This window comes from Mycteria americana, chromosome 3 (genome assembly GCF_035582795.1).
Source record: "Mycteria americana isolate JAX WOST 10 ecotype Jacksonville Zoo and Gardens chromosome 3, USCA_MyAme_1.0, whole genome shotgun sequence".
Classification (NCBI taxonomy): Eukaryota; Metazoa; Chordata; class Aves; order Ciconiiformes; family Ciconiidae; genus Mycteria; species Mycteria americana.
Window position 1 is genome coordinate 61,287,120 of NC_134367.1, and position 12,154 is coordinate 61,299,273.

Genomic DNA, 12,154 nt, shown 5'->3' on the forward strand with positions numbered 1-12,154 from the left:
AGCTGCCTACAGAGCATAAACACCCACCATCAGCCACCCCTCTTGCCGCACTTTCCTAGCCCTATCCTATGCTTGTTAGCTGTTTAATGATTACCTCATACTGAGTAATGATGCCATTTGGATCCACAGGTTCCTTCCAGTTGAGGAAGATCTTATCTTCAAAAGGAGTTCCTTTCACTGACTTGGCAGGTATAGGGCCTGGCACTACAAACAAAATAAAAGTTTTAAAAATAAGAAATTCAAGACACAGACAAATTAAAGAGATGACAGAACATCCTATTAAAACCAAAAGTGAGCGCGGGTCTATTTTTATTAATATTCATTCGCATACAAAAGGCAGCGGTAGAGAGTATGAAAAAGCACTTCAAAGGGTATTTTGTCATTCGCAGTGCGGAGAGAGCATGAAGTTGAAACGTTATCCCCACATACGGTTTTCAAAACTTCATGCAAGTCAAATTGTCTCATAGTATAGCCAGGGGAAACAGTTCAAGCTAGATTACAACTTCAGGGAACATCACTGAACTCTGTAATAAGCGTATCTTAGGACAAGGACTACATGGTTTTAAAATCCTTTTAAAAAGAAAAATCAAAGGCAAGGAAAAGCCTGTGTTATACCCCATCTTCCAAACGAGAGAAATGCTTACAAAATGGTTTTCAGTCCCCGCTTCTTATGATTTGTTGTTTTAAAAGAAATCCTCGTTTAAAGAGGGGGCTGGGCACAGGTCAAACACACCAGCTCAGCTGCCACCGCTTTCAGCCACTGACGTGCTCGTGCTGCAGAAGGATCAAAACTGCCTACTTCAAATCTTTCCAATAAGACATTTTCAAAGCTTTGAACCGAACCACGCTAAGATGACCCTACTTTCTTATTTTAAATGGAACCAATATCCCTGGTGTAATAACAAGTCTGAAGTGTCACCTCAGGCCTCTTTGCCCGAGTGATTCACAGTACCTGGTAATCCCATCAACACCAGGCGGGAGCGCTCAGTTATCTCCCATTTCAGCTTACAAGATATTTTTGCCTGCACATATGGTTCCTTTTTAACCACAGCAGCTCACCTAGATTTGAACACATACATGCTGAAAGGGGATGAGGATAAGAGAGTGCCTGAAGAAACCCTGAACCCAAAGAAACACCCTCCCCCTCAAAAAGCCAAAGTTGTCCAAATCTGCAGTCTTTCAAGCTAAAATATTATTCTATTTAATATATTGACATATATTTCTCTCCCCTTCTTAATCAGCCTATTTTCTTCAATGCAACTTTCAGTGAGCCTCACGCATGACATTTCTCGGGTATTAATTACCAAAGCACACTGAAGTTTTACAAAGAGTAAAAATAAATTAAAACCTGCCGGATCAAAGGAAGCGCCAGGCACTGTGCTAGCAGCAGCAAGGAGTGAGTGGTCTGTCTCAATACTAGGATTTATTTCAGTCTACATGGAAGCTATAAATGATGATCTGACCCTTGGCACAAACAACATAATTTGGCACATTAATAATAAATTCATGGAGTCAAAAAAGCCCACAAGTAAACAGATGAGAGCTTCACAGAAACTGTTCATCCATCTGTCAAGCAAAGACTTAGGAGAAGTTAACTAAAATCACATGTTGCTGCTTTGCTTCAGTGTCCCGATACAGACTGGGCAGGGGATGAAGGCTGACACGCCATGATAGTCCCTGTCCGCTCTCCACGGCATTCAGAGACTTGCTGTAGGCACTGCTTTGTTTTTCATGGAAATGCTCTTTTGTTTTTCTTCTCTACATCTCAAACGAGGTATGAATATACCTTGATGCACACGACATTTTCGCTGGAAGATGCGTGCACACGGGGGTGTGGGGGTGTACATCTGTGTTTGGGAGAGAACACGGGAACGCACCAGAACTTGCAAAAGAAAACAGACACAATTGCTCAAAAACCTGCAAAATACTTTTTCTGTGGTGCTTTTAAAGAACATGTTTCATATTCAATTGAAACTGGGTACAGGACTCCAAGTTTCAGGGTTGCATAAAGCCTCCTACATTTTCTGTTTGAACACCCAAGTGGGAGAAGCCTCCAGGCTCATCACATCGCATGACTGTTTTCTTCCCCTGCAATATAAAATTTGTTGCTTGTGGCAGCAGCAGCAATGTTAAACTGACTGGAACTACACGATCCCAGTTCGTTTCATGCTTCTCTTCCCACTGGCACGAGAAGGACACAAGAACAGAAGCTAGCACAGCGATGAGCAGCTTGCTGGGAATCCCAGTAAAAATAAGGTCAGAACGTAAAAGAGAGCAAGTGTCTAGAACAAGAGAACAGTAATTCCCACAAATCTCACCCGCCCCTGCAAATTCACCAAAAATGAAGCTTGGGATCAGCTTAAATTATTTGAGAGCTCAACTGGGATTAAAACAAAGAAACAGATAAAAGTTCAAATGCCTAGAGAAAGGAATATAAATTAATTTTAGTTTGAAGGACACATTTTGGTGGGTCTGAAGTTATTTCTTCCCTTCCATTTTTTCAACTCAACCACAGTAAAAGTATCTTTTATTTGCACAGCTTTACCAAAGGGGCAAACGGAAGCGTGGAAAGAGAAAAGCAGGAGCAGGAATTTGCTTAAAGACCAGAGCATCTGTGAGCAGGCCCATAGATTCATCAGTCAGGTTAGTCAAAATAATGCCTGAACTTCCACATTTGTGTTTTTATGTCTTTGTCCTCAGGTCAGTTATTAGTTACAAACAGAAATTTTTAAAAGGCTGAAAGTAGTAAAAAAACCCTAGAAAGAAACAGAAAACCACCAACAAAAGAACAACAGCAAGGTAACCTGTTGGTAACACTATTTTGAAGACTCAAACTGCTTGTTTCCATGCAGGCAGCCATTGCCATCTATTTCCTATGACTCCCAGCAAGACTCTAAGGACTTAAGAAATACCTTAAACTTCACCTTTCCAAAGCAGTGTTCCCTTTTACACAATATTTAGCAAGGACTCCAGTGAGAAACAGCCAGGTAAACATCAGCCTTGTGCTGATAACAGCTTTCAGAAGCCTCCTCACAAACAGCCCAAAAGGCTTTCTTCAGGCTTGCGTGTGCATCTCCAGAAGCCACATCGCTCACTGCAGCACCTCTTCAAAGCCTTCTCAACTCCCATTCTTCTTCCTCCTTCCTCTTGCTCTTTCCCTTGGACTTACAGATAGTCTATACTAAATCAAAACACTCAAGACTATTACAAGTGTATATTAAGGTGAAGTACATTACTTAAGATTCCCTATCAATGGCCAGGTATCTGAATAATTCAAAAAATATAAGTAGCTGCTAGAGGAGTTGGACTCGGACCTTTTGGCCTCCGCATCCTCTCTTTAAAAAGATTCTGGTTCCATTGATTTTCTTTCCACCTGCTGACCTTGTAAAGTGTGACCCCACCATCTCTCAGTGACAACAACAGTAAACACTCCTTTCACATGCATTATTCTATGCTAAACTTCCAATAAGTCAAGATTTACACTTAACTGAAGAAGCGAAATCATTTAGGTGGGTTTAACTGTATGGGTTTCACAAGAGATTTTGAACTTAAACAAAAAAAAAAATCATTTTTCCTATAAAAAAGAATACAAACATAAACTACACATGTATATAAAAGTAACATAAAACAAATTCAAAGGGAATTTCAGCAAGGTTTTATAGTGGAAACATCACAAGCTCTTCCTTCACGATTTACATGCATCTCCAGAGCCCTTTTAATGAAGCTATATATTCATAGAGTGAATAGCTGATAATCTTTTCTTCTAGATACATGTGGGATGGTGGACTTTTATAAATACTATGCATAATAAAAGTACAAACCATCAATCTGACATCAGACCAATTCGTTTTAGAGCAATATATTTGCATTAAATTATGTCACAGTCACAAATAAATTGTTATTCACAAATAGTGTCACTTAAACCTTGTTCTACACTAACTTAATGGGAAATTTATATTACAATACATTACTTCTGGAAGAACGACCTATTAACTGACACCAACCACTATAAAAATGAATTTATATTGCTTCAGTTTTCCTGCTGCAAAATAATGAAAGTGCATGTAAACAGAGTATTTTTATTATTATTATACTCCGTGAAAGCTGTGTAGAGTATTATTACGCTATATGGTAAAGGCTATGTGCAAATATATGCGCAGTTGTAGTGGGAAAAATTCCTTTGTGGTACTCAAAAAGCAAAGTGTATCAGCAACAAACTTACAGCCTTTCTCCAAAGGTAGATGCTCATTTTCAGGAGATGGTGACAGTCAGTCTCTTCTACTGTTTAACTGTTGCAAGCAATTAAAATGTCCCACCTTTCCCTTTGCTTTTTCTGAGGGATTTACCATTTTAACTTTATGCTTTGTTGTAACTCGGGACTAAGGCATAAATAGAAGCAAATTTTATACAACAAAAAGGAGGGGAAAACCATCAGAATTGTTGTTACTAGTCTTTACCGTAAGAGTATTTACACCAAAGGTGGTGACAAAAATGACTTATTTGGAAATCGCGCAGGTTGCACCGTTTGCAGTGAAGAGGAAAATGCTATTGAGTGCTATTGAGAAGAAAACTGATTGCGTGTTACTAGTCTCCTTCGGTGCACATGCTCTTTGGTTAACGATCTCTCCTCCTGGAGGAGCAGGGCTGGCGTGGGCGCCCTGGGAGGTGGCAGGGGTGCTGCCCTCCCCAGGCATTGGGCAGCGGGGGGGGCACTGTGCCGTGCTCCCCGGGACTTGGCGAAAGCCCACAGCCCTGCACAGGTCTGCATCGCCCACCCAGGGCCACTGCTGGACCGCATGGCCGCTGACCCGCTCACTCCAACAACTCCCCATACCTTCCAGCCTATATAAAATTACTACCACAACAAATATAAATGCTTACAATCAAGCTACTAACCAAGCTGACAGAGGTTAATCAGCCTCAGCAGTGGCAGTGCTTGCCATAGATACTGGTGCAAATATCAAATGGGGTTAACTCCATGAGTTGTGGATTTGCTGAATTCTGGGGCTCAGGCACCTAACACAGTGTTTTGTTTAAAGCCTTTTTACACCAAATGCTGACTTCAGTAGTCCTCATGTCTGGGATTTGGAAATGTTTCTCCATGTCAGGGTGAAATAACCTCACACACTCACACACCTTACAACTTTCTAAAAATATGCAAATCAATATTCAGAGAGTGCTTTCAGCTAGCGCATGGCTTGGGAATAACGGGAACTTGTGGGCGCAGGTGCAAGCCCTCATTCCACTGCAAACTGCCGAAATAGCTGCTAATTCTGGCCTCTTTGCAGGCATCATTATGTCATATGCACCATTTCAACAAAGAATCTCATATGCAGTATCACTTTTTCAGCTATAAAGCTTCTAATATAAGTATCTAAAGGAAATGAAAGTAGGAAGTTGTTTCAGCCAGGGTAAATAATTCTGCGTTTCAGGGCCAATTTTTCCTAAGCTATTAATATAAAACCTAGCTTGTATTTCTAGTCTCTGCAACACCTTAAAACAGCTTACTTTATTTGTCATTTGTTCAGTGTAAGCTTAAAATAAATCTCTGCTAATAATTTCAATATTTTTCTTACTTTCTCACAAATCAACTTTTCTGATGTCTTTAACAAAAAGTGCTCATGTGTCTTTCTGCAACCACTTTTTCTCTCTCTTGACGATATGCCAATAGCAAATCTTACTTACCATGTGAAAAAAAGAACTGGGGTTATTTTCAGCAGCTGAAGGACAAATAGGTTATCCCAGGCTCCTTTTATCAATGGCAGTCGGTTGGTTATAATCAGTTTCAGTTCACTGCTGCTAAAGACATAAAAGTTCCTCCCTTACTTGACTATATTGACTAAATTTTGCAGCTGCTCATGACACATAGGTCACTAGTCTCCCTTTTTGGCCAAGGACTGAGGTCAATACCTTTAGCAGCAGCACTTATGGACAACTTCACATTGAAACTTTTATCTTGTAGTCATGGGTTTCTCTTTATTAACCTTGCCAATTTTTTCCCAATAGGATTAGTATACTGGGTTCACTTGACATCCACGCACGTGTCACTCAGCTAGATAAGCTACACATTTTTCGAGACAGTTTGCCATTTCAAGCAATCTTTGCAGCCCTCCTTTCCAGCATCGGCCATACTGCCTGCTCATCTTGCTGCATTAACTTTTCTCCCAGGTGGGCTATTTTTGTTAGTTTTACAATGCTACTAGTAGATTTTTATAGCTATGTTTATCCAAAGTTCCTTGAAGCATTGTTTGTTTGTTTGTTTGTTCGTTTCCTTTGAGCAAAGCATATTTTCTACCTCCTCTCCCCCCCCCTTCCCCCCCCCCCCCCATATTTTCCTGGGGTGCAAGAACAACTTGAAAAAGCACAAAGGAAGAGTGCTTCTCATATCAAATAGTGAATGGAGAAAAAAAAATTTTTTTTTTTTTTTTTTTTTGTAAAGGCAACTTACAGCCCTACTATCAAACACGAAAAATACTAAAGGTCAACTATTTCCATAAAATCTTCCCTCAAAGTTGGTGGAAAGTATTTCCTCTTCACACATTTAAAAAGTACACTAAATATTTAACTTTTTAATTTTTTTTTTGTCCTCTGATTATAACATTTCTCCCTTTCTCTGCTGTTTCCCAGAGTGGTGAGCCTGCTGGAGTTTTCCCAGGAGCATGAGTAATGGTTGGACAGTTGGTGTCTTAACCCTGCATCACAGCTCTAGATACCTCTGCATGGAGCTGAATGAGCCAGACTCTCTGAAAGATCAGGGGGCTTCGTTTGTGTCCAATAAGCATGTCCTTTGGCTCAGACGAAAGCTTTGGTATACTTTAAACCCCAAAATGGGTACTTATCCTATTCCAAGTGATCTTTTTCAATTAGTCGTTTGCCTGCTGTTAGCTGACACACTCCCTTACTAGTTATAAAATCACCCTCAAACACTTTGAGCTTCACGATTTGCTTTCTCTGTAGCTGCTCTCTCAGAGCTAATGTCACCATTCCTGTTAATCCACTGCCTTTTGCATCCGTTTCCAATTAAAAATTAAGGAAGCATTTATGTGCTTTAATCCCATTCACCATCCGCTCCTCTTAAAAGGGTCCCTCTGAGTTCGCAGCACCCTTGTGAACAGGCAGCTCTGAGAACGCGTGCACGCTGGTGATTCATGCTAAGTGATAAATTCACTGCTGGTTTTTGTACTTTGTTCGGAATGCCAGACATCATCTCTGCCCAGCATGTATGCATCCCCAGATTGTGCGAGCCTTCCTCTTTTTCCTTTATCAAATCCTTCAAACACTGTCCATCTCCTATACAAGGCAAGTGAAGCAGTGGGTCCCTGTCATGGCACAGATAATGCTGAGTGCCCAGGTACTCCGAAGAGCTTTCTCCCAAATCTTAGTGATGGTACGGTCCCTCCCCAAAGTGAAAAATGACATTTCACCCATAAAACAGTGACAAATGTCCTTGTTTTCATCTTCTTTTTGTACAACTTGTTTAACAGTGTATTGCTCAAGGCCTTAATTTTTACATGGAATACAGCTCTTTGCAAATTTGTACAATATACTTTAAAGATTAATTCCATCTATCCCAGTTAAATAGAAATACTTAAACCCACCAAGTATTCAGACCTAACTCTGGCCAGAAAGGAGGCTATTTTCAGACCAATATTCCTAGCTTTGCTTTCTTGCAGATACTGAATTACAAGCTATTAAAACCTTCTTCATTTGTCAGTCATGGCTCCAAAGGTCTGAAGCACAGCTTCTGAATCTTACCTTGTTCTTCTACTAATTGTTTCCTGAGTTAATTCTGCTCCTGGTACCATACACTGCTCAGTTATCACTCATCACTCCGGGAGGTCTGGCCCAGCTACACAGACCTATATAAACGTGAACCTTTGTGAAAGACAACCAGAGATCCTCACTGTCTCACACCAGAGCCTCGCGAAAGTCTGAGATCCTCTGCATTTAGGGAATCCCGGAAGTTCAAATATGTGTAAAGCTCCCAGCAGAAGGGAGGAGGTGAAATGATAGAAGAAGAGAGATGAAGGGAAAGATTAAAACAAAAAAACAACAAAAAAAGAGAAGAAAGGGACAGAGAGCTAGAAGCATGGGGAAGATGGACAAAGCAACAGAAGATGAGGGCAAAATGGTAAAGATGAAGAGAGACAAGAAAATGTGGGGTAGACACCTTTAACTCCAACAGTCTACAAAGTTGTTACTTGATTAGCAGATTCTTGTAAGAAAGAATGGCATTGGAAAGAATATTGCACTACAGAAAAGCTAACAAGAAGTTAATTATCTGTTGTTATCATCTGGAGTTTTCAAAGTTTCTATTTATGAAAAGTACACAACGTAAGTGCATGGTTTCAGATAATCATGTAATCAGTGGCTATTTCTAATTAATGTTATTTGTAAAAATGTAGGAAAATACCGTAATCCCTCTACTTTCCTTCTCATAAATGCATCACTGGTAATGCCCCCACTATGTAATTAACATCATGCTCATTCGACAAAAACCCGCAAAAATCATCATGACAATGAGGCTACTTGTGACCACATGTGAAATATGTGGGGCACAGACTCATGTATCTTCCTGTACCTCTCATCTTCTTAGTCTGAATCCCGCTTTAGGCTGCAAACTGTGTTTTAAAACAGTTTCAGACAGATACTTGATCACCTGGACACGGGACTAAACTAGCAGCGTACACAGAGGCAGTCAACTACAGAACTCGGTGTACTATTGCTATGAGAGCTCAAGGAGAGATGCAGGTGTGAATACACCTTTGATTCTCTGAGACTGCTGAAAGCCCTCCATACTGCACATCGCTTGCACACTCTGTTTTTGGAAATACATGACAAAATGGACATAGACTTTCAAGTCAATCAGTAACGCACAATTAAAAATCTGCATTTTATTGCCAATAGTATCACTGAGTAGACCTCACAAGAGGCAACTTTCAGGTCACAAGCATTATTAGCACCAGTGCATCTAAATATAGGTACCTTTTAAAATGTATTAATCCCTCCTCGAAAACAACATCTGCTTGAAATAGTTTGCCTTAGCAACTTTTGTTCCCTGAGTGAGGCTTCTACACTGTGGTACCTCTGACACCAAAGCTGAGTCTAAATAATGTTCACTGATAGCACACTGGCGTGCTAGCTTGAGACCAAAACCTACCTTGTGTGCATCGCTTTCCAAGAATAATCCACAACAAAACCAGAAGACAAAATATATGCACTTGACTCTGCTCTTGACAAGCACCACTACAGTGACCAGACACCATCTCCGCACATCTGACTAGATAAAGGCTATCAGAAACCATAATCTTTTATTTTTAACTGAGTTTTCTTGAAAAGAAATCCATTTCCCATGGACATAACAATATTACTACTACTTTTTTTTCTTTTTAACCTCAAGGAAAATAGCAACCACAAATATCTATAAAGTAAACAAAGATACAGAAATAATTCATCATGGATTATATTTATAATTAACTTTTTTTAAAAGTAATGCTAAAATTTGAATTGCATGAAATATTCTAATTCTGTACTTGCCAATAAATCTTCATGTGATGCATCTATGTCTCTATAGCTCTCTACAGCTCCTCATATTCTACCTATTTAGTAAGCTGTTCTCTCTTCTTTATTGCAACACTAAACATATTCCTTTTCTATTTCCTGTAAAATTGAAAATATATGGCAAGAAACTGCTGCCGGATTCTAACCTTGATTGCTATCCATATATAAAGCTACAGTATCTCCTCCATTTTACAGGCAAACAAACTACCTTTTTCAATTTTATCTTCTTATCTGTCGACACTCTTACATTAGTCCAAGTATTCTTTTTTTGTTACGTATGACTATATTTTCATTTTGTTGTTGTCAATATTTTAATGAAATCTAAATATAAGAAAAGGAAACTAAAATTGCTCTTTACTACCACATTTTAAATATTATTAGGAAAAAATATCTATTTTTGTTCTAATCTCTTTCATACCAAGATTCATAGCCTAACCACTGAATGTGACCATTAACATCTACATCTATTCTTTTTCTTCCCAGCTAAGGTAAGTTCAACTGTCTTGTCAATGAAACTTCATCGAGAGCATTTTAAAGAGGAATCACAGAACATCTCAAGTTGGAAGGGACCCATAAGATCACTGAGTCCAGCTCCCAAGTTGTCAAAATAATACTTTAATCTGATGGGTGGCTTTCAAACAGCTAACAGTTACTATATACTGTAACCTGCAACATAAATTATTGCTCAAATATATTTGCTGAAGAGGTTTTACATCTTGAACAAAGTCTTTAAGCACTGAACTTGATATTTAAATATAAATTTACAGAATTAAATTAATTTTCAAATTCTATGCCTAATACTATGAAGAAGCTCCACCTAACACCACCACGTGTTTCTTGTCACCTGTGTTAGCACGTTTTTGGAATGACTGGGAAGGCACCCTCCTTCTTCTTGCGAGAAAGAGACTGAGTTTGACTTGTGCTACATGGACAGTTTGGGCTATATATGCAGAGTGACAGCTATAATACTTTTAAATCTACTGTTTTAGGGCTAATTAATACATGAATAGAAGAGAACTTACATCCTTCGGGACACATATTGTAACACACGAAGTCATTTCCTTCCACCTGTCTAGACTGGACTTGGACGTAATTTCCTTAACAGCATTTACACATACCATCTTCGTCTGTCTGGATAATGGTCTCCTCGCTCTCCTTCCTCCCTTCTGGGTTGGTTAAGATCATTTTGAGGCTGACGTTCGTGTAGGGAGGCAGGTGATCCACAACATGCTGGGGTGCTTTGGGGTCCATGTCCAAGCAGTCCGCCTTGCTCTCGTTGTGTCCGCAGAAGTAGTGATAGCATATAGTGACATTGAAAGTGTGGCAACGAGTGATATTGTAACCCAGAGATTCCCAATCCACAGCAATGTGTCTGGCCTGGATCTCAGCAATCTTCAACGTTTTTGGTGTTCTCATAGGTTCTAGAAAACAGAATATAATGAAGAAAAACATCGTTAACATTCTTCATCCTTGCACTGAACTGTAACTGGTAGATGATGCCTCCAGGAATGTGAAAGCAAAGGAGATACCCAACAAACACAGACTTACTACTGGAAGAAGTATCATCCTTTGTACAAGTACCCTGAAAGGAAAAATCCTGCCAGTCTCTGGTTTTTTACTTCATTCTTCTCCGGCCTCCCTTTGCAGGTTTCAATCAGTGATTAAGACTTAGCAACAGTGAGAAAAAGAATTGTTAATTAACAGTGCAGTGATTCAAAGCAATTGAGAATACAGGCAGCAGATGCATGAAGAGTGACGAAAAGGCCACCCAGCTGTCACTGCTGGCTTCCCTTCTTCACTTCCCCCTTACCTTTTTTTTTACCTGCGTAAATTAGATAATACATCACAGTGGTAAAGAGTCAACATTCACTACACTATGATTTATCATGCCACCAAGCAAGGCTGTATACTAATTATACTCATTACCGTACTAAACTAGCACTTACAAAAATGATGCAGATATTAATTAATGTTTATTATTTTAGTAATGAAGCTATTCATTCAAGCAAAACCCCTCCGAAATATTACCAAAAATGCTTTTGGATATTCCCATTGTATCCTACTTCTTTCGGATCCCCAAAACTTTGCCTGGACATTGCTTTGAGCTGGTAATCTCTGACCTGCTACCCAGGCTCAGCTGCTCTGCACACATGCGTTTCCACCAGCAGAGTACATGATGCTCCCCAAGCCATCATCAATCTTTCATTGTCTCTCTAGTGCATTCATTCCTCATGCAAGACTAACTTTTATCATTGAACTTAATTAAAATGATTACACAATGAAAATCATGACCATGACTATATATACTAGAGTTTCACTGGAAATATACCAAAGGGATCTTTATACCTTGCTAACACATCCTTCTTCACCAGAGAAAATAAAGCCTGCTGTAGGTACAGCTTCAGCCTCATGTCCATGCTGGTGTAAGGTCAAAACAGAGGAGATTATTCAAGGAAGTGAAATATAGGATTTCTCCTTCTAGGCATAACAGTTCTTTGTAACTTGCATTTATGAAACGAGAGTCCCAACCAGGCTAACAACCAGCCAAAAGCACAGATGGTATATTGAAATAAGGAAATGTGAATCAGTGTAA

General features: G+C 39.5%; 1 protein-coding gene across 4 annotated transcripts in view; it reads right to left on the reverse strand.

Annotated features, from left to right (window-relative positions):
- Positions 1–12,154, reverse strand: part of PTPRK (protein tyrosine phosphatase receptor type K) — a 417,933-nt gene that overhangs the window by 85,906 nt on the left and 319,873 nt on the right. For all 4 annotated transcript variants that reach the window (XM_075498722.1, XM_075498720.1, XM_075498719.1 and 1 more), the window contains exons 8-9: positions 10,680–10,982; positions 95–204 (exon numbers count right to left, since the gene is read on the reverse strand). In XM_075498722.1, coding sequence (XP_075354837.1) covers positions 95–204; positions 10,680–10,982 — 413 coding nt within the window. The remainder of the gene's footprint in view (positions 1–94; positions 205–10,679; positions 10,983–12,154) is intronic.